Source organism: Ranitomeya imitator, chromosome 3, assembly GCF_032444005.1.
Source record: "Ranitomeya imitator isolate aRanImi1 chromosome 3, aRanImi1.pri, whole genome shotgun sequence".
NCBI lineage: Eukaryota > Metazoa > Chordata > Amphibia > Anura > Dendrobatidae > Ranitomeya > Ranitomeya imitator.
Genome location: NC_091284.1, coordinates 725,123,346 through 725,147,609, shown reverse-complemented (window position 1 = coordinate 725,147,609; position 24,264 = coordinate 725,123,346). Strand labels below are relative to the sequence as shown.

General features: G+C 42.6%; 1 protein-coding gene across 1 annotated transcript in view; it reads right to left on the bottom strand.

Moving 5' to 3' along the window:
* MAP3K12 (mitogen-activated protein kinase kinase kinase 12) overlaps positions 1 to 24,264 on the bottom strand; it is a 249,343-nt gene that overhangs the window by 112,995 nt on the left and 112,084 nt on the right. Inside the window, exons 2-3 of the mRNA XM_069758747.1 lie at positions 3,915 to 4,393; positions 2,433 to 2,616 (exon numbers count right to left, since the gene is read on the bottom strand). Coding sequence (XP_069614848.1) covers positions 2,433 to 2,616; positions 3,915 to 4,329 — 599 coding nt within the window. The 5' untranslated portion in view covers positions 4,330 to 4,393. The remainder of the gene's footprint in view (positions 1 to 2,432; positions 2,617 to 3,914; positions 4,394 to 24,264) is intronic.

The window sequence follows — 24,264 nt, the reverse complement described above, 5'->3', positions numbered from 1 at the left end:
CAATCATGCCTATGGGTAAAGAATTTAAACACATAAGATGGAAAAGGAGAAAGCACATTTAATAGACTTATTTGGTACCATCCCTAATTATTGCATATCATCTGCTAGTAAAGTCTAGCTATCCTCAATACTTGATAACTGAGACATAATTGCAGAAAAGGGGTCAAGTAAATAAACGTAACTATATCCCCTTATACAAACTAGACAGCCGTCAGACAAACAATCATTGACGGTTGATGGCTATCTCTACAGAGTCCCCATATACTGTATACAGGAAAGATCGGATCTGTTGGGCATTCCTGCTTTCTCTAGGAGAGAGCTGCTACCAAATTTCTCTGGCAGCGGCTCATCTCCGGGAGAAGAAATGGATTGGCCATAGGAAATCCCACGTGCCAGATCCTTTTCTCCTCCATCATCTGTTGGGGAAGAGTCGTAAGGCCCCTATATACAGTACACGGTCTGCCGATCCCACTGATATCAGCAAGTGCGCCCTACTTTAGTCCAATGTGTAAGAGGGCCTTAGCTGTTAGTATATCACGTGTCAACAATTAGTTAATCAGCACAATATCCAGTATCTAGTTTACAGCCCATCAGTAGGCATCAGGGAAATTTATATTCTGTTAAAGGGAATCTATCACCGTGTTTTTCAGCATGATGTAGTGACAGAGACCCTGATTCCAGACATGTATCACTTGGTTTATTCGGTGCAGCAGTTGTGATAGTGTTGGTTTTCTCTGCTGCAGATCTAGCAGAACTCAGATGTTGAGCTGTGTATAATCCTGCTCACACTACAGCTTTCTGTGTACACTGTATAGTGACAGAGAGCTGCTAATCAGCAGGGTTTGGTTGGACTAGGATGCATGAGGACAGTTGTCCTGAAATGCTATTCTTCTGCTGATAAAAGACTGATTATATTAAAACAGCAAAGCACAGCCCAGTAAGTGACACATCATTGTAATCAGGGACTCTACAACTATGTTATGGTGCTCTCAGATTACATAGCAAAACCTGCTGACAGATTCCCTTTAATGTGTTTTAGGTGCCTTACTAACACTGCAAAGTTTGAAAAGTGAAGTTGAATCCTGCAGCATCGCATACTTTAGTGAGGCAGGACGGCTCCGGCGAGACATCGCTTCCTCCAGACTAGTCCTGCCACAGATCTTCTAATTAACACCCTGGGCCTAATTGTCAGCCTATCATGCTTGCTCATACATAATGGTAGGACTGTTTTGCAGACTGCTTAACACACCCAGGGACGGAAAACGGGCCATACATAGAGATTTTGTATGGCTGAAAACGGTCTGATTTGGATCACTTTCTGTCAACCTCTTGAGTTTTTCTGAACAAACGTAACATATGCCGACCAAACATAGAAATCTGAGGAAAAGTAGATCTTCCGTGTTGGATTTTTTCAGTTGTCGTTGGGTGCTGTAATTGAATAGTAAGTTCGTGGAGTCGGGAAGGAATTTTTTTCCCCAAAGTGGAGCTTACTATTTGCCACATGGGTTTTTTTTTTTGCCTTCCTCTGGATCAACATGTTAGGGCATGTTAGGTTAGGCTATGGGTTGAACTAGATGGACTTAAAGCCTTCCTTCAACCTTAATAACTATGTACTAAGTTGATCCATGCCAAGCTACATCCCAACCAGGTCAGCCACAGATCACAGCATTGATGACGTTGACACTTGTGTTAAAAACAGTAGTGTAGCTACCGGGGGGGGCAGAGGGGGCGGTCGCTCCAGGCCCCGCGCTCTCAGGGGGCCCAAGCGGAGCTAATGGTAATCTGTGGCCACTGCTAACTTTTTATGGACGATAAAATACCAGCTCGCTCATGTTGAAGAGGCTTATCCTGCAGGGTTACTATTTTATTGGACAGAGAATGGATATTACTGGTAAACACTGACCACCTAGTGTGAGAATCCAGTAATATGAGAGCCAATATCTCAGCTTCCTGGAAGAATAACACAACGTGAATACGTTACTTAGGGTAGCTGCATTCAAACTTTGCATATAATTGCAGCCTTATAGATTGTAAGCTCTGAGGAGTAGCGTTCTCTCTCCAGTGTATGGCCAAGAATGAATAAGCTCGCTCTCACTGCTATCACTGCGATGATGCTCAGTAGAATGTCGTGGCCACAGCGTAACTAGTTCCGCAACGCTCCAATCTCCCCACCACTCTGCACACAGAGACCTTGATAAAGGCCCTATACAGCCGAAACGTTGGCAATTTCCATTTTTCACATGATGGATTGCAATACTTTCACAAAGATTGACTCCAGTGTATGGTCAGTGATTCACTTAGTTAATGTTTATTGTATTTGTTTTTTTTTTCTTATACACTTAATCCCTGGAATTTTGTACAATCTACAAGGCAATATCTTCTCTAAGTGCATTTGTGTAATGTTACATTTGGGTCATTAATACGTTACTCACTTGAAGGTGATGATATTGGGGTGCTTCAGTTTCCGCAGGTGTTTAATATCTGTCTCTTTTATGTCTCTAACTTTCTTTACAGCAACTTCTTCACCGTGAAACTTGCCGAGGAAGACAGCTCCTTGGGCACCACTGCCCACCCACTGCAAATCCTGAATCTCCTCGAAAGGAACTTCCCAAGAGTCTTCTTGACAAAAGACAAAATTGTAAATGTGGACACAAAAACAAGATATAGTTTTGACCATTTTCTCATTATTTAATTTCGATATCTACTGTACCAGCCCAGTGTAACTAAAACTTTAGGGGGTAGTCCCAAGTTTTGAAAAACTTGACTAATCCTTTCTAAAAACAGCTCCAAGCCTTTACCCAGTATGTGTTGTATGGCAGCTCAACCCCTTTGTATTCAATATAGTTGACCCAAAATACCAGACACAACCTGTGGACAGTTGTGACACTGGTTCTAAAAGAAAGCAGCCAAGTTTTTCTAATTTTGTACAACTGCTTCGACCAGTGTTGTAAACTATTAAACCAAGTTATTTAGTCCTAATAACTATATAACAAATAGCATACTTATATTTAGGAGCTTTCACTTTAAGACACATACTAATGCAAGCTGTCCATATTATAAGGGGCATGGCAATGGATATAGTTTACCATTAACCTATGAATAGACAAAAAGCATGGGGAAAGGTTCATGTTTTGCCTGAATATAGAAATAGCTTCAATAAAGAAAAGCAAAAGAAAACCCTTGGACGAAGCATTTCAGTGCGAAACATGCGCCGGGTTTAGTGGATCCTTACTGGGGTGTATATATATATATATATATATATATATATATATATATATACACTTTTGATAATCATATATTATAAGTATCTGGGAATTTATACTTCATCCTTGGTTAATTCCAGGTGGAGGATTCTGGGTGTACATATGTCTGTGTATACATGTTATATATTTCAGTGAGTTATGAGTCGCACGTTTGATGTTTTACATTGTTCTTTGCCATATTTCTCATTGGCTCACTATACTTATCTTAATATTATGCATTATGCATTATACATACCATTTTCTGAGATTTATTAATGTATAATATAGATGATCTTCTGGATTGCCATATCTATCATTGATCTGCAGGATTTAGTATATAATACTTAGGATTTTCACACTCTTTTTCCAGGTATACCCATCTTTAGCTTCATCTGTGCTTTTTAGTTATGTTTTTATGACATTTGCTTATCTACATTACTTGTATAAATACAATTATTGCATTTTTGACTTGGCCTGAGAAAAAGTTTGCTCTTTACTGGAGCTATTTATAATTATGCTTTTTGGCTCATTTACATAAATTGGGGTTTTGAGCATAGAAATAGTCAAATAGTAGAGTCCAGACGTAAGTCTAGCAACTGACTCAACTTGTACACTAAGTTTTTACAAACAGTCATCACTCATCACGCAATCACACTGTAAATTGTTTCCTACCTTCGTGATGTTTGTGTTCAGTTGAATATGTTTTACCAATCATAGCCCAGACTGGCCTCAGACACCCAAAAAGTCCACCCAAAAACCCAACTCCAGCCTGACATTGCATGCGGCTGTCTCCAAGGGCACGACAGGGTCTGTCATCTCCGGGACCACCTGCTGCACCACCACCACCTCTATCCTCAGGTTCTTGTGGATCTTGGGGAACGCTGTGCGTAAGGGGAGATGAAGGATCATCATTTGGAAGTGTGACTTCTGTTCGCACCATATCACGCAATACACATTGTGTAGGGGTCAGTTCTTGTTCTGGGGTGCAGCCAGGTGGTGTATCAATGTCCAAATGTCTTATTGGTCCATCTGAGAGAAGACTGGCAAAGGAGGGTGAGGGAGTACGGGTATCATGTAGACATGCCATAATAGTTCATAGGAAAAATATAGAACTTAGGTACGGAAATTCTGTCCAATTCGTAATTTTAATCCTGTGAAGAAAAAGGAATCATAAGTATTTTGTTAATCAATGCTAATAATTTACCAAATGGGGTCAATATAGTGCAATGACAGCAATTTTCATATAGTTTGCAATCATTGGGGGAAGGCGATATTTATCTGATCACAATAAGCTGGGCAATATCTAAAGATGTGGTAAAGTGAATGTCCAATTATGAAGACAAAGGACCTGATTCATCAAAGCATTTGCTACAGTATTTTGGCATAATTGGAGAAAGATGCATAAATCACTCTGAAAAGTCTCGAAATTTCAGTGCAATGCTGTGTTGTGCCTTTTAGCGTTTCTCCTCCCAATTAGGAAAAGCTGGAACGCAGGCGTGACACCACAGCTTGTCTAATTTATGACACGCTGTGGCATTTCTTATAGGAATCTCACTCCAGTCCCTGACTGAAGTAAGATTTGTTGTGCAGCGCACGCCACTTGTTAGGTGTGTTAGATTCAGGAAGAGATGTGCTCATCCTAATGAATCTGGAGCACCTGACTCCAACATGGACGCAAACTCTTGGTGAATCAGGGCCAATGTCTTTGCCATGTCTTGGAAACTAGAAACTATTGTTCACTCTATTGATTTCCTAAATCTCCTCAAATGAAACCTCCAATTTGACTTATATGTAAAAATAAACATGATATTACTGTATATATACTTCCATGGGACTTTTCAAGCCTTACACAAATCCAACATTTCTGTTGAAGAAGTTGCCCACTTTATTTTAACAAATGTTTTAGGGACATAATGTTATGGTACTCCTCATTTGTAAGTTGCTTCTCGCTTGTGGTCTCCTTCCTCACAAACTGTACAGTACTCCACTTCTTAAAATGGCTTCTAATGAAGGAGCATGTGATCGGACCTGTCTATCAGTCTCCTCTAATTAAAAAAAAAAACATTTGAAACGGATAAACTATTTTTCAATTGGAGGAAGCTGATGGACAGATCTGGACACATGCTCCTCCATTAGAGGCCATTATGAGAACAGGAGCCCTGTGCAGTCTGTGATGAAAGCTGCTCTACCAAGTACAGGAGGAGAAACTGCAATCCCTATATAATTGTAAGTTGTACATAATCATATCTCTGGTCCTCTTTTGTTAAAATAAAAATAAAGTGGACCACCCCTTCAAATAGTTAACGAATGTGGGTTTAGGAAACTTAACAGTTTGGGCACCCCTGGTGAAAATGACTGTTATTGAGAGCAGTTAAGCAAGTTATGTGCTTTGGGTTGTTGACTTGCTGAACGACCCACATTCCCTTGAGATTCATCTGATGGACAGATGTCCTGACATTTTTATTTAGGATATGATGATAAAATTCAGACTTCATTGTTCCATTAGTGATGGCAAGCCGTCCTCCACTAGATGGAGTAAAAAAGCTCCAAGCCCATGATACTACCACAACAGTAGTTCACAGATGGTACAGTATAAGGTTTTTCTGCTTTAATGCATTTTTTCTTTCTCCAAACATAACACTTCTCTTGTAAACCAAAAAGCTCTATTTTGTTCTCATTTGTGTCACAAAATATTGTTAGATCAAAATGGTGTCAACTAAGTACCCCGTATTACAGGTATCACTACCATTTACTTACTTACTGCAGGGTATCTACCGTATTTCATGTTTTCATTTTAGGTTTTGTCTTTTAATGGCCATGGTGTGAACGTGGACCTACACATTACACTTGGTGTGGTGGCCCATTACTTTGGTTTTTCTTTAGTTTCTTGTCTTTGGTACATTTGGGGCAGGGACCACTCTCCCTTGGGCTGTGCACCTTGTCTATTTAGCTTTCCACAGGCAGATGCAAAACACAGGTCCAAGTCCTGCTCTGCTCCCATCTATTTGAGGCCTCCTGGCACATAGTGAGGTGAGATACGAGAGTTAGGGACCATCCTGATTGGGAACACCTTCTCAAGGTGGGATGGCTTTTATGTTGTGGTTGTTAAATTTTATATGTACTACTATTTACTTATTTACTGAAGTGTATATAGTTATTGTTTATATTCTAGGTTTTGACTGACAATGACCATAGTGTGAATGTGCACTCACACATTGCACTTATACTAACAGGTATGCTGGCCCGTGAGTTTGGTTTCACAAAACATTGTTCCAAAAGCCTCCTTGCTTGTTTAGGTGATCTTTAGCAAACTACAGACAGACAGCAATATTCTTTTTGGAGAGCAGTGCCTTTCTCCTCGCTTTCCTGCCATATACACCATTGTTGTTAGGTGTCCTCCTGATGGTAAAGTCATGACTAGTGATGAGCGAGCATACTCGTCACTCGAGATTTCCCGAGCATGCTCAGGTGATCTCCGAGTATTTGGGCGTGCTCGGAGATTTTAGTGTGAGTGCAATTACACTGCTTGGGGGTTAATGTGGGGTCCATCATACAGGTTGGGGACTAATGTATTGGCCATCATACAGTGTGGTAGCTAATGTGAGTGCCATTATACAGGTTGGGGGACTCGAAGATTTAGTTTCTGTCACTGTAGCTGCATGATTTGTGGCTGCTAGACAGCCTGAATACATGTGGGTATTTCTTAACAAACAGGCAATCCCAACATGTACTCAGGCTGTCTGGCAGCCGCAAATCATGCAGCTACAGTGATAGAAACTAAATCTTCGCATCCCCCAAGCTGTATAATGGCACCCCCACTAGCTACCACACTGTATAATGGCCCTTCATTAGTCCCCAAGCAGTATAATGGCCCCCACATTAGCCCCCAAGATGTATAATGGCACTCACACTAGCTTCCACACTGTATAATGGCCCTTCATTAGTCCTTAAGCTGTATAATGGCCCCACATTAGCCCCTACACTGCATAATGGCCCCTGTATTTGTGCCTAAGCTGAAAAAAGGTCTGCACATTAGTTCCCACATTGTATAATGGCCCCTGCATTAGTCCGTAAGTGGTATATTGGCCCCCACATTAGCTCCAACACTGTATAGGGTCCCTGCATTAGTCCTCAAGCTGTATATTGGCCCCAAACATTAGCTCCCACACTGTATAATGGCCCCTGCATTAGACCACAAGCTGTGTAATGGCCACTGCATTAGTCTGCAAGCTGGAAAATGGCCACTGCGTTAGTCGGCAAGCTGTATAATGGCCACTGCATTAGTCCACAAGCTATGTAATGGCCCCTGCATTAGTCCATAAGTTGTATAACGGCCCCTGTATTAGTTCCTAAAATGTATGGGGGGCCCGATACACTATTTTAGGATCCCCGACACTATGTATAAGGATCCCCCATTGTTTATGCTGCCTTCACATCACACCACAAGTTTTCATTTAAAAAAATTATATGCAAGGAAAAGTGCTATGATAGCACCGATGCAAACAAATAACATCAGAGTCCCGGTGTGGCACGATGATGTCACCGTGCTGGGATTCTAACGCCCTGTGCGTGCGTCTGTGACGCGGCCATTCTGCAGATCGTAGGCTTAAAGCAATCTGCAGTCTACAGAATGGAGAGCAATAGTACAGAGAGATCATGTCTATGCTACTTACTTTGATACATCCCTGTTCTTTAAATAAAAGATCACCTACTGACACCTGATTATCATCCCATTGCTTGAAAACACCAGACTGTAATTTCACCTTCAAGTTATCTACTAACGCTAAATGCACAGATACTTTTGTCATTCACAGACATTAGATATTGGATCGTTTTCCTCAATAAAAAAAAATTATGAAGTATTAGTCTAATATTTCTAACTTATTTGTTTGATTTGGTTCTCCTTATCTACTTTTAGAACTTACCATATATATACTCGTGTATAAGCCGAGATTTTCAGCACAATTTTTTGTGCTGAAAACGCCCCCTCGGCTTATACAGGAGTCAATTGTCCAGAACGCTGGCGGGGGAGGGGTAGCGGCATAGCAGCGGTAGGAGCCAGCTATCAGAAGACATCATACTCACCCTTCGCCGCTGCATCTCCGTCATCACGGCGCCGGAGGTTCTCCTCTCCTGAGCTGAGCGGTCACGTGGTACAGCTCATTAAGGTAATGAATATGAACTCGTCTCCACTCCCATAGGCGAGCACTTATTCATTACCTTAACCCCTTCATGACCCAACCTATTTTGACCTTAATGACCTGGCCATTTTTTGCAGTTCTGACCAGTGTTCCTTTATGAGGTTAAAACTCAGGAACGCTTCAACCGATTCTAGCGATTCTGAGATGGTTTTTTTGTGACATATTGGGCTTCATGTTTGTAGTAGATTTAAGTCGATAATTTTTGCGTTTATTTGTGAAAAAAATGGAAATTTAGCGAAAATTTAGCAATTTTCAAATTTTGAATTTTTATTCTGTTAAACCAGAGAGTTATGTGACACAAAACAGTTAATAATAACATTACCCACATGTCTACTTTACATCAGCACAATTTTGGAAACAAAATTTTTTTTACTAGGAAGTTATAAGGGTTAAAATTTGACCAGCGATTCCTCATTTTTACAACAAAATTTATAAAACCATTTTATTTAGGGACCACCTCATATTTGAAGTTAGTTTGAGGGGTCTATATGGCAGAAAATACCCAAAAGTGACACCATTCTAAAAACTGCACCCCTCAAGGTGCTCAAAACCACATTCAAGAAGTTTATTAACCCTTCAGGTGCTTCACAGCAGCAGAAGCAACATGGAAGGAAAAAATGAAAATTTCACTTTTTAGTCACAAAAGTGATCTTTTAGCAACATTTTTTTATTTTTCCAAGGGTAAAAGGAGAAACTGGACCCTGAAGGTTATTGTCCAATTTTTCCTGAGTACGCTGATTCCCCATATGTGGGGGGGGGGGGGGACCACTGTTTGGACGCACGACAGGGCTCGGAAGGGAAGGAGCGCCATTTGACTTTTTGAATGAAAAATTGGCTCCAATCTTTAGCGGACACCATGTCGCATTTGGAGAGCTCCTATGTGCCTAAATATTGGAGCTCCCCCACAAATGACCCTATTTTGGATAGTAGACCCCCCAAGAAACTTATCTAGATGCATAGTGAGCACTTTGAACCCCCATGTGCTTCACAAATTGATCCGTAAAAATGAAAAAGTACTTTTTTTTAGCCTCAATTTTTCCATTTTCACATGGGCAACAGGATAAAATGGATCGTAACATTTGTTGGGCAATTTCTCCTGAGTACACCGATACCTCATATGTGGGGGTAAACAATTGTTTGGGCGCACGGCAAGGCTCCGAAGGAAAGGCGCGCAATTTGACTTTTTGAATGAAAAATTTGCTCCAATCGTTAGTGGACACCATGTCGCGTTTGGAGAGGCCCTGTGTGCCTAAACATTGGAGCTCCCCCACAAGTGACCCCATTTTGGAAACTAGACCTCCCAAGGAACTAAACTAGCTGTGCGATGAGCACTTTGAACCCCCAAGTGCTTCACAAAAGTTTATAACGCAGAGCCGTGAAAATAAAAAATCATTTTTCTTTCCTCAAAAATTATATTTTAGCCCCCAATTTTTTATTTTCATAAGGGTAACAGGAGAAATTGGACCCAAAAAGGTGTTGTCCAGTTTGACCTGAGTACGCTGATACCCCATATGTGGTGGTAAAAGACTGTTTGGGAACACGTCAGGGCTCGGAAGGGAAGTAGTGATGTTTTGAAATGCAGACTTTGATGGAATGGTCTGCAGGCGTCATGTTGCGTTAGCAGAGCCCCTGATGTACCTAAACAGTAGAAACCCCCCACAAGTTACCCCATATTGGAAACTAGACCCCCCAAGGAACTTATCTAGATGTGTGGTGAGCACTTTGAACCCCCAAGTGCTTCACAGAAATTTATAACGCAGCTCCGTGAAAATAAAAAAATCATTTTTTTCCCACAAAACTAAGTTTAGCCCCCATTTTGTTATTTTCTAAGGGTAACAGGAGAAATTAGACCCCCAAAGTTGTTGTACAATTTTTCCTGAGTACGTTTATGGCCCATATATTTGGCTAAACCACTGTTTGGGCGCACGTCGTGGCTCGGAAGGGAGGGAGCACCATTTGACTTTTTGAACACAAGATTGGCTGGAATCAATGGTGGTGCCATGTCGCGTTTGGAGACCCCTGATGTGCCTAAACAGTGAAAACCCCTCAATTCTAACTCCAACATTAACCCCAACACACCCCTACCCTAATCCCAACTCTAAACATAACCCTAATCACATCACTAACCCCAACACACCCCTAATCACAACCCAAACCCCAACACACCCCGAGTCCTAATCCTAACCCTAACCACAAGACTAACCCTAACCCCAACACACCCCTAACCCTAATCTTAACCCTATTTACAACCCCCACCCTAATTCCAACCCTAACTCTAATTCCAACCCTAACCCTAAGGATATGTGCCCACGTTGCGGATTCGTGTCAGGATTTTCCTCACAGTTTTTGAAAAATTTACCGTGGATTTCCAGTATTTTTTGTGCGGATTTCACCTGTGGATTCCTATTGAAGAACAAGTGTAAAATGCTCCAGAATCCACACAAAGAATTGACATGCTGCGGAAAATACAACGCAGCATTTCCGCGTGGTATTTTCCGCACCATGGGCACAGCGGATTTGGTTTTCCATACGTTTACATGGTACTGTAAACGTGATGGAAAACTGCTACGAATCTGCAGCGGCCAATCCGCTGCGGAACCGCAGCAAAATCTGCACCGTGTGCACGTACTAACTACTCAAAGAGATCCGACTGACGTAAATGACAGCCGAAACAATGAAGCGATCCAGTATTTAATTATATCAAGGCTTTATTAATAAAAAACAATGTCTAGTGCCATAATGCACAAGCACCTAAATAGGAAGTAGGATACCAGGTTGTATAGATTGCTACAAGCATATATAGCCACATAATATGGAGCAGATGCTGAACATTCATATACTATATAGCACTAGAGCCGCCTAAGCATACTCACAGTGTAACCATAATGAGCATAGTGAACATACATAGTAACAGCAAACAAACACCATATTTACCTGTGGCCCACCCGGCGTCCCACCTCACCCCAACGCGCGTTTCGCATCCAGCTTCTTCCGGGGGCAGAAGAAGCTGGATGCGAAACGCGCGTTGGGGTGAGGTGGGACGCCGGGTGGGCCACAGGTAAAAATGGTGTTTGTTTGCTGTTACTATGTATGTTCACTATGCTCATTATGGTTACACTGTGAGTATGCTTAGGCGGCTCTAGTGCTATATAGTATATGCATGTTCAGCATCTGCTCCATATTATGTGGCTATATATGCTTGTAGCAATCTATACAACCTGGTATCCTACTTCCTATTTAGGTGCTTGTGCATTATGGCACTAGACATTGTTTTTTATTAATAAAGCCTTGATATAATTAAATACTGGATCGCTTCATTGTTTCGGCTGTCATTTACGTCAGTCGGATCTCTTTGAGTAGTTAGTATGAGTTGGGAAGTGCCAGCTACGTTATGAGGACAGCGTTTGTTTGAACCGTGTGCACATAGCCTAATTCTAACCCTAATTGCAACCCTAACCCTAGTTCTAACCCTAACCCTAGTTCTAAAGCTAACCCTAGTTCTAACCCTAACCCTAGTTCTAACCCTAACCCTAGTTGTAACCCTAACCCTAGTTCTAACCCTAACCCTAGTTGTAACCCTAACCCTAGTTCTAACCCTAACCCTAGCCCTAACCCTAACCCTAGTTGTAACCCTAACCCTAGTAGAAAAATAAATGTAAATATATTTTCTTTATTTTATTATTGTCCCTACCTATGGGGGTGATAAAGGAGGGGTTTATTTTTTTATTTTTTATATTTTGATCGCTGTGATAGGTTCTATCACAGCGATCAAAATGTACCTGTAATGAATCTGCTGGCCGGCAGATTCGGCGGGCGCACTGCGCATGCGTCCGCAATTTTGGAAGATAGCGGTGCCCATGCAGAAGACGGACGGACACCGGGAAGTGCACCGGAGGTCGGTAAGTATGCGGGGGTGGGATCGGACGGCAGGGAAGGTGAGATCGGACTGCGGGGGAGCGGGCAGGAGGACGGAGGGGAGCACAGGACGGAGGACAGGGTGGTGGATCGGTGGCGGTGGCAAGGGCAGGTCGCGATCTCCCGCCATGGCGGATGATATTGCAGCATCGGCCATGGCTGGATTGTAATATTTCACCAATTTTCATTGGTGAAATATTACGATTGCTCTGATTGAAAGTGAAACATCACTTTCAACAGCCAATCAGCGAATGTAGCCACAGGGGGGCGGGGGTTGAAGCCACCACTCCTGGGCTGAAGTACCACTCCCCCTGTTTCTGTAGGTTGGGTGAAATTACAGTTAACCCTTTCACCCGACCTTCAGGAGTGCAATCCGACCATGACGCATATGCTGCATCACAGGTCGAATTGGCTGGCACAGGTTGTCATTACGCATACACTGCATCAAAGATTGGGAAGGGGTTAATGAGCGGTACCACGTGACCGCTAAGCAGGGTAGAGGTGAGCCAATGGCGCCCTGACAACAGAGATGCAGGGACGAAGATGCAGGCGCGAGGAGGGTGAGTATGACGGGGAGGGGGGCAATGTGAGCTATGCATACAACCAGGGGAAAGGGGGGAGCTGAGCCATGCAGGACCGGGGGATCTGAGCCATGCTGGACCAGGGGAGCTGATCCATGCGGGATCGGGGGAGCTGAGCAATGCGGGACCGGGGAAGCTGGGCAATGCGGGATTGGGGGAGCTGGGCAATGCGAGACCAAGGGAGCTGAGCAATGCGGGACTGGGGGAGTCATGCATACAACAGGGGGAGCCACACATGACAGGACAGGGGGAGCCACATACCAGGACAGGACTGGGGGAGCCACATACCAGGACAGGACGAGTGGAGCCACATACCAGGACAGAACAGGGGGAGCCACATACCAGGACAGGACAGGGGGAGCCACATACCATGACAGGACAAGCGGAGCCACATACCATGACAGGACAAAGGGAGCCACATACCATGACAGGACAGGAGGAGCCACATACCAGGACAGGATAAGGGGAGCCACATACCAGGACAGGACTAGGTGAGCCACATACCAAGACAGGACGAGGGGAGCCACATATCAGGACAGGACTGGGGGAGCAATGCATATCCGACTTATACTGGAGTCAATAAGCTTACCCAGTTTTCCGTGGCAAAAGTAAGTGCCTCAGCTTATACTCGAGTATATACGGTATGTGAAAATCTTATATAGTGGTAGGTCAAATTTATGCAGAAGTTTGGAAAATTCTAAAGGGTCTATAAACTTTCTAACACCATCGTATTGATACACATATATACAGTCCTCAATATTGAAATTGCAACACCAAGAAGGAAATGTCATGGAGTTCTGGAAATCATTGGATAGCTAGAAGTTGTAATAATATGGATAATATGGAAATTGTGAAAAAAATTTAGTATCAAGATTGAACACCATGCACAGAGATGCCCGTACTTATACATCTTGGCGGCTATCAATGAGTTTATTGATGTCTGTCTGGGGAATATTATGTCCCACTGAATGCTCTTTGGTATGCAGCTCCCTTTGCAATTGCTGACCAATGATATCTCCCATTATGTAAATCTGGGACAAGTCGGGAGATGCTGCAGGCCACAGTGCTACCCCATCATTGTCTCTCATCTACCCCATCTAGAACGTCATTGTCTCTCATCTATCCCGTCTAAGATGTAATTATATCTCATCTACCCAATCTAAGATGTAGTTGTCTCTCATCTACCCCATCTAGGACATCATTGTCTCTCATCTATCCCAGCTAGGAAGTAATTATATCTCATCTTCCCCATCTAGGATGTAATTATTAGTGATGAGTGAGTATACTTGTTGCTTGGGTTTTCCTGAGCACGCTCAGGTGGTCTCTGAGCATTTGTGACTGCTCAGAGATTTAGTTTTTGTTGACGCAGCTGCATGATTTACAGCTGCTAGACAGCCTGAGTAAATGTTGGTTGCCTGGTTCCTAGGGAATGCCCACATGTAATCAAGCTGTCTAGTAGCCGCAAATCATGCAGCTGCGGCAAGGAAAACTAAATCTCCGAGTAGTCACAAATACTCGGAGACCACCCGAGCGTGCTCGGGAAAACCCGAGCAACGAGTATACTCGCTCATCACTAGTAATTATATCTCATCTACCCCATCTAGGATGTAATTATATCTCATCTACCCCATCAAAGGTGCAATTGTCTCTCATCTACCCCATCTAGGACGTCATTGTCTCTCATCTACCCCATCTAGGATGTCATTGTATCTCATCTACCCCATCTAGGATGCCATTGTCTCTCATCTACCCCATCTAGGACATCATTCTCTCTCATCTACCCCATCTAGGACGTCATTGTATCTCATCTACCCCATCTAGGACGTCATTGTCTCTCATCTACCCCATCTAGGATGTCATTGTATCTCATCTACCCCATCTAGGATGTCATTGTATCTCATCTACCCCATCTAGGATGTCATTGTATCTCATCTACCCCATCTAGGATGCCATTGTCTCTCATCTACCCCATCTAGGATGTCATTGTATCTCATCTACCCCATCTAGGATGCCATTGTCTCTCATCTACCCCATCTAGGACGTCATTGTCTCTCATCTACCCCATCTAGGATGTCATTGTATCTCATCTACCCCATCTAGGATGTCATTGTCTCTCATCTACCCCATCTAGGATGTCATTGTATCTCATCTACCCCATCTAGGATGTCATTGTATCTCATCTACCCCATCTAGGATGTCATTGTATCTCATCTACCCCATCTAGGATGCCATTGTCTCTCATCTACCCCATCTAGAATGCCATTGTCTCTCATCAACCCCATCTAGGATGTCATTGTATCTCACCTACCCCATTTAGGATGCCATTGTCTCTCATCTACCATATCTAGGACATCATTGTCTCTCATCTACCCCATCTAGGATGTCATTGTCTCTCATTTACCCCATCTAGGACGTCATTGTCTCTCATCTACCCCATCTAGGATGTCATTGTATCTCATCTACCCCATCTAGGATGCCATTGTCTCTCATCTACCCCATCTAGGATGCCTTTGTCTCTCATCTACCCTATCTAGGATGTCATTGTATCTCATCTACCCCATCTAGGATGCCATTGTCTCTCATCTACCCCATCTAGGATGTCATTGTATCTAATCTACCCCATCTAGGATGTCATTGTATCTCATCTACCCCATCTAGGATGCCATTGTCTCTCATCTACCCCATCTAGGATGCCATTGTCTCTCATCTACCCCATTTAGGATGCCATTGTCTCTCATCTACCCCATCTAGGATGCCATTGTCTCTCATCTACCCCATCTAGGATGTCATTGTATCTCATCTACCCCATCTAGGATGCCATTGTCTCTCATCTACCCCATCTAGGATGCCATTGTCTCTCATCTACCCCATTTAGGATGCCTTTGTCTCTCATCTAACCCATCTAGGACATCATTGTCTCTCATCTATCTCAGAGAGCTGCCAGCATCGGACCTTAATGATTTGCATGGCCAAGTGCATTCAGTGTAGCAGAACACTCTTCAAGCAACAACTAATATCTCAATGATAGCAGCCAAGGCGTGTAAGCGCATGTATTTTGGCGTGTCTCACTCATACTCAGTACTAAATAAATCAAAATGTTTTGAAAATTTAGTTTCCATATTTTAACCATTTGCATACAATTAACATGTCTATCCATCCTGTTAATTTTGCGGCTTCTCCCTCTTTGTGTAGCAATTTCAATGTTGTGAAGTGTATGTGTGTATATATATATATGTGTATATATTTATACATTAACATTATATAATGTGATAGTTTGCACTCTGCGGCAATGCAATGTAATACAATACTACACAATGCTATTCACATCTTACCAATGTAAAATTCTAAATTCTTATCAGTAATCTAAGCATATAATGTGATCTTCAGGGTCTCACAACAATAGCTAATACCGCACACTGGCAAAAGCATCGGACTGCCGAGATAAGCACTACGGTATTATTTACCTCATAAAACCAATGCCCGTAATTCTTAGAACAGTAATGCATTCCTTGTGCAATTAGTCTCAAGTTAAAGCTGCATAAGAAAAAAATACTGTAAATGACGGGGTCAGTGAGGATACAGTCCTGGTAAATGTGGCAAAATTTGCTGTCTATAGGACTGAATTCAGATGAGTGTACATCATGTAAGACACACTGTACACTTAGGATCTTTGCACATGACAAAGTGGTGTGCGCAGACCTTGTACACGGACATGGAGGCTCTATATTTCCTTAGTATAGTTGGCAATACTGCTGGGGTCTCAGAAAAGCTTCTAGATGCCTCCATAATATGGCAGGTGCTGAACATACCAGTATGTGCCTCCTTAAAAAATAAGAGACGCAGAGAGTTTAAGACCTATGGCTGTTTCCATTGCAGCAGGTTTGGACTGGCCCACAGGAGAACAGGAAAATCCTCCGGTGGGCCCCTGTGCAAGAGTGGACCACCACCCTCTTATATGAGCAGTACTTGGCACTATCTGCTTGAATCACTATGTACACACATAGGCAGCATCTTATTCATTTAGCAATTTACCCGGTTCATTGTTATATAAGTTTGTGATTGCGGATAATGTCACATTTGCATGTAGTTGAAAACTTGGGTCCTGGAGTTGGTTACTAGTGGGCCTTTGGCACTTATATCCGACACTGCATAGGAGTCTATAGAATGCAAATTATAGATGTGATTGAGCCTGAGCAGGCTTAAATTATACGTCACGCATGCTTTTAAGCTTTAAAATACGTATAATTTAGTACATTGCTCTTAGTGCTCATTTTTCTACGTGCCGGACGTTCTTACCCTCAGCTTATTAACTGGTCCAGTGCTAGACAGCAGCCATGTTTTTCTTACACTGGGAAACAATTTAAAGCAATGACACTAAAGAAGCATGTACTGTAAATGTACTTCTACTAATGTGGATCTTTATTTGGCCATTTTTTTGTTGCTTAAATGCTTATATTTGAGATTAAACATATATAGATATATAGTATATATATATATATAGATAGATAGATAGATAGATAGATAGATAGATAGATAGATAGATAGATAGATAGATAGATAGATTTGGGTTTCATTAAAAATGTTGCCCTGTTTGGTTTTTACAAGCTGTCTTGCAGCACATTCAACTTTGATGTGGTCATTGATAATAAGTCAGCAGAGACGAGCTCAGAAAAAGACAAAGGAAAAGATGGCTTCACATGAGCGTATAAAACATTGTTTAGCGTTTCCTCCATCACTTGTCATCCTTGCGCTGTCCGTATACAATCCGTTTGTCTACAGCAGCAGTTATTAATGACTTACAGGACCATTTACAGTTTCCTATGTAAAAGAATTGCAATGGAGAAAATCTTAAAAAGTCAGATGCTCTACTGTGGCTCCGTATTTCATCCAATTTATTGAAGAAACTGGTGCATACTGTGATTTATTCACACGCAGATTCGGTCAGTGAAAAAAAAACCGCTTATCTGCACTGTCCCGTTGAATAAAATTGGTCCGAGTGTTGTTTGTCTTTTCCAGGACAGAACTCGGACCAAAAACAAGCCCGAAGAGTTACAGCCTCTCCCATAAGAAGGAGCTCACTGGTGGATTGATTCTCAGATAACTCATTCTTCAGTCAGCAATAAACAGAACAACATCGAGGCTAAAAGTGGCAAACGGGGCAACATTTTTAATGGAGCCCAATTGCAAAAATGATTTATAGCCCTAAATACATGCATGTCAATAAAAAAGATGGACAATCCCATTAAGATGTAAGCAGATTGAAAGATAGCTGAAATGTGGTTGTGGATGAACAGTATTCCAAATATGCTTTCATTATATTTACTGTAGGTGATGATAGATTATTGAGTTACAGTCACTACAATTTAGTGTCTACTGTTTGGGATCTACTGTCTGTAACCTACTGTCACGGCACATACAGTCTCATCAGGATATATCTCCATTTTCTACATTTTCTATGGGTGCAAATATTTGAAGCAATACAGTGAGGCACACCACTTCTACACTGCATTTCTTTGTGCCAAGTGTGTGCTGATCGTGCCTTGTGCAAAGGTTTCAGAAGGCAACTCACCCACCCCAAGCCTACATTATTCAGGGAACTTTTTCTATAACACACAAAAAATACTAGTAGAATCATTACAATCTGAATATGTGACAAAGAAAAGCTCTATTTTTGTGTGAAAGGTGCCATTCCCCTCATCGCATTCCTTCAGCCCTGAACAATTAATCAATGGATTCCTGACATCTACAGCGTTACCAGCCAGCCAATGGGGTGCAGATACTGATTGGCTTTTTATTTAATAAAGTACTACAGCCCTCTATGATGCCTTAAAAGAGTGCCTATTTCATCCACCCCTTGTCCTAAACCCGTTCATTCACCCCTTGTCCTAAACCCCATCATCCACCCCTTGTCCTAAACCGTTCATCCACCCCTTGTCCTAAACCGTTCATCCATCCCTTGTCCTAAACCCTTTTATCCACCCCTTGCCCTAAACCATTCATCCATCCCTTGTCCTAAACCGTTCATCCACCCCTTGTCCTAAACCCTTTTATCCACCCCTTGTCCTAAACCCTTTTATCCACCCCTTGTCCTAAACCATTCATCCATCCCTTGTCCTAAACCCATTCATCCACCCCTTGTCCTAAACCCTTTTATCCACCCCTTGTGCTAAACCGTTCATCCACCCCTTGTCCTAAACCCTTTCATCCACCCCTTGTCCTAAACCCTTTCATCCACCCCTTGTCCTAAACCCTTTCATCCACCCCTTGTCCTAAACCCGTTCATCCACCCCTTGTCCTAAACCCATTCATCCACCCCTTGTCCTAAACCCGTTCATCCACCCCTTGTCCTAAACCCTTTTATCCACCCCTTGTCCTAAACCATTCATCCACCCCTTGTCCTAAACCCTTTTATCCACCCCTTGTCCTAAACCATTCATCCATCCCTTGTCCTAAACCGTTCATCCACCTTGTCCTAAACCCTTTCATCCACCCCTTGTCCTAAACCCGTTCATCCACCCCTTGTCCTAAACCCGTTCATCCACCCCTTGTCCTAAACCTGTTCATCCACCCCTTGTCCTAAACCCTTTTATCCACCCCTTGTCCTAAACCATTCATCCATCCCTTGTCCTAAACCGTTCATCCACCCCTTGTCCTAAACCCATTCATCCACCCCTTGTCCTAAACCCGTTCATCCACCCCTTGTCCTAAACCGTTCATCCACCCCTTGTCCTAAACCCTTTCATCCACCCCTTGTCCTAAACCCGTTCATCCACCCCTTGTGCTAAACCCGTTCATCCACCCCTTGTCCTAAACCCGTTCATCCACCCCTTGTCCTAAACCCTTTTATCCACCCCTTGTCCTAAACCGTTCATCCATCCCTTGTCCTAAACCGTTCATCCACCCCTTGTCCTAAACCCGTTCATCCACCCCTTGTCCTAAACCCGTTCATCCACCCCTTGTCCTAAACCTGTTCATCCACCCCTTGTCCTAAACCCGTTCATCCACCCCTTGTCCTAAACCCTTTTATCCACCCCTTGTCCTAAACCATTCATCCATCCCTTGTCCTAAACCCTTTCATCCACCCCTTGTCCTAAACCCGTTCATCCACCCCTTGTCCTAAACCCGTTCATCCACCCCTTGTCCTAAACCCTTTCATCCACCCCTTGTCCTAAACCCTTTCATCCACCCCTTGTCCTAAACCCTTTCATCCACCCCTTGTCCTAAACCATTCATCCATCCCTTGTCCTAAACCCTTTCATCCACCCCTTGTCCTAAACCCGTTCATCCACCCCTTGTCCTAAACCCGTTCATCCACCCCTTGTCCTAAACCCCTTCATCCATCCCTTGTCCTAAACTGTTCATCCACCCCTTGTCCTAAACCCGTTCATCCACCCCTTGTCCTAAACCCTTTCATCCACCCCTTGTCCTAAACCCTTAGTTTAAATATGCATATACATTAAGATATCTGTCATGTATACATTCAGTGCTACTTTGGATGGAGCTTTACTGATTCGAGACAGTGAATCTACAGATTTACTGAGTCTAGAAATACTCTGTACATGGAGTGAAAAATAAAAAAAAGATATCATTTCTATATCAGCCCCGTATCCTAAAAAGACTACAACAGCGTTTAGTAGAACAGACATATAAAATAGATATGATGTCATGTATGTAGCTAGCCTTTGAGCATTCTAAGTATAACACCTCATATTGAAATCTGGGAATCTGCATAGTTATACAAGACCAAGCGCGCTATCCCTGGTGCTGAAACCATCACTGCTTCAGAGGCTGGAGCCTAAACTGATGCTTTACTATATAATCTGCCTAAAAAGCTGCAATAGTCCCAACTACATGAAATAAAACCATCAGGGACTCCTAAATACAACCCAAATCTGTGTGCACTCAGCTATGTGTTCTGCGCTAAATGAAACCTAAAGACAGAAGGATGGGAGCGAGCCCTGGAGCTTTGCTGTATACAAAAGGTACCAGTTACTGGGAATCATTGCAGTGTGTGATTGCAGCCAGTGGAAATACAAGACTGAGTGCTGCTCAAATCCCAATGACCTCATTCAGAATACACAGTTTTATTGGACAGCACTGATCATGCAGAGCACTAGAGGTTCCTGGATGCACAACACTTATTACATTCAGTTACACAAAGCTTTAGTTCACAGATGAGACCTAATGATAGAGGTGGATGAGATGATAATGGAGAATTAATACCGCCATCTAAATCTTTGCACGTGTATACTACTTTAGCTCTAGCTGTGCCACTCTACATAGTGCTGGAATTGTCACTATAGGGAGTCATTAATGCAGGGGCGGACATATCATGGGTGCAACCTGTGCAGTCGCATAGGGGCCCAAGAGGTCAGGGGGCCACAGCAGGTGAGATATTGGACTATAAAAGGCCCATATACTGTTGATGCACTGGGGCCCTTTCTATCTGTGTCCACCAGTGCATTAAAGGGATCATTTTAAAACAGGATTTATTACTATAGTACTCAAGTACACTTTAGATGCACAACTCAGGGCAGAAAACACCCTCTATAGCAATCAATGTGTAAATCCAGTCATTCCCTCTCTAGGAAAACATGAACACACTCACTTGAGTAATGTTCGCAGTAAGCCAAGCACCTGCTCCATCCCACTCACTGTGATCCATTCATGTGCAGAAATATGGCTGCCATCTGCACAACCCCAGGCAGCTGCACGAGTAGGGCAGAGTGTGGGTAACGCACAGTGCCCAGGCAGGATTGGCACACTGGGCACACACACTTACGCTGTTTGTCTCCTTAACACAAGGCAAGCAAATAAGAACAATGGCGCTGCATACATGAGATAGCTTGAGGTTGATAAAAAGTGAATTACATCATAAGGAAAGGAGTAAATAGTCATAGATTACATATACTCTGAGATTTATGTCCATGAAATGCATACAGTCAGAACTGTCCATTACACTGAAACCACATAGTTGTAGATGTCACCCTTCATGCCTATTGCATTCTACAATATGCACGAATGGCATACAATGCAGCATGTGTGTAAAGCGTAAAGTAGGCACAATGTTCACACATTAATGTAAAGCAGCCATTGTTGACATAGATGCACGTTCTGCGTAATGTAAGCCCATCCAATGTAACACATTCATCCTAAGCTTATACACATATGTCCTACAGAATGTAACCGTGTCCAATGTAAAGCAGCCATTGTGTGCATACGTACATGCCTGACACAGTGTGCATACATCCAAGGTTACGTTCATTGTATACATGTATGCACTAAACAATATAAACACATCCAGTGTAACGCATCAATTGTTGGCACACTTGTATGTCCTACACAATGTAAACACATCCAATGTAAAGTATTCAGTCTTAGCACATATATAACATACACAAATGACCACACATCCAATGTAGTGCATCCATTGTTTACATACATATGTAAACACATTGACCATAAAGCAATCACTCAGCAGAAATGCACATCCTACACAATGAACACACTAAGGTCTTTACTGTTTGCACACATATAATTTTGTAGGTACATTACATAAATATACTGTGCATAAATTGCAAATATTGCATAAAGTCAGCATTAGAACTTACAGAGTATACAGGTGTAGCAACCAGAGAACTCCATGTATATGTGCCGTGTACAAATAGCTTATGTATGTGCATGGTATACACTGTGTGACCATATATTTGTGTGCTCTGTACACTATATGTAACCCTAGGCATTTGCATGGTGTACACCATATGTGACCCTATGCACCTGCACCGTGTACTATATATGTGACTTTATGTATGTGCACAGCGTACACTATATGTGACTCTATTTACCCGTACCATGTACACCATATGTGACCCTATGTACCTGCACCATGTACATTATATATGTCCCTATGTATGTGCACCGTGTACATTATATATGTCCCTATGTACAGTATATGTGACTCTATGTACCTGCACTGAGTACACTATATGTCACCCTATATACAATATATGTGACCCTATGTACCTGCACCATGTACATTATATATGTCCCTATGTATGTGCACCGTGTACATTATATATGTCCCTATGTACAGTATATGTGACTCTATGTACGTGCACTGTGTACACTATATGTCACCCTATGTACAATATTTGTGAACCTATGTACCTGCACCGTATACAATATATGTGACCCTATGTACGTGCACCATGTACAATATATGTGACCCTATGTAAGTACACCATGTACACTATATGCGACCCTATGTACGTGCACCATGTACAATATATGTGAACCTAAGTGCACCGTGTACATTATATGTGACCCTATGTTTAGGCACCATGTACAATATATGTGACCTTATGTTTGTGCACTGTGTACGCGCCATATGTGACCCTATGTATGTGCACAGTCTGTATAAATAGTAATAAATCTGTTGTCTTACAGGACTACATACTGTGGGTGTATATAGTAACACATGTATACAGCATCCATTCTAGGTGAGTGTTGATAAACATACACCTCATTATACACAGACAATTGCCCATGCTAGTTGCACGCACGGTGTCAGCTCTCACAGCCTATACATGTATGATGCAACGACACCACAATACATTCACACTCCACAACACACACTGGCTCCATCGCCCACTGCATTACCACTGACATAACACTGGCAGTCACACAACAGTACCTGATAATCCAGTCGTGTGGTCACAGGATCCTTCCCAGTCACAGACTCATATCCCCAGTGCAGAGACTGCTTTATCCCCCTTCATGAACACACACAGCGCCCACCCCACACTGTAGATGTAATCCATTTACCAGCCGCCTCTGGTGCCAAAGAATCCAATAGTCCCTAGTGATGTATTGATGCCAGCACTTATGGTATACATTTGGCTCCTATATAATCCATATAGGATGGGTCCTGCTTTTTTCTACCTTTGCTCTTTATGTTACAATCTACTATTAAAGCTCTATGGTGTTCCTGATAATATAGTTAGGGTATATATGGTGCAGGTGAGTGGAGTATATAACTGGCACTTTAGCCCTGTATACTTCAGTGTATACTGGGTGTATACTGCTGTGTATATGGTGGTGTATACTGCTGTGTATATGGCGGTGTATACTGCTGTGTATATGGTGGTGTATACTGCTGTGTATATGGCGGTGTATACTGCTGTGTATATGGTGGTGTATACTGCTGTGTATATGGCGGTGTATACTGCTGTGTATATGGTAGTGTATACTGTGCTGTATACTGCTGTGTAGCTGGCCACTAGCACTATGCCCTGTCCTGCTGCAGGTTTAGCTGGCCACTAGCCC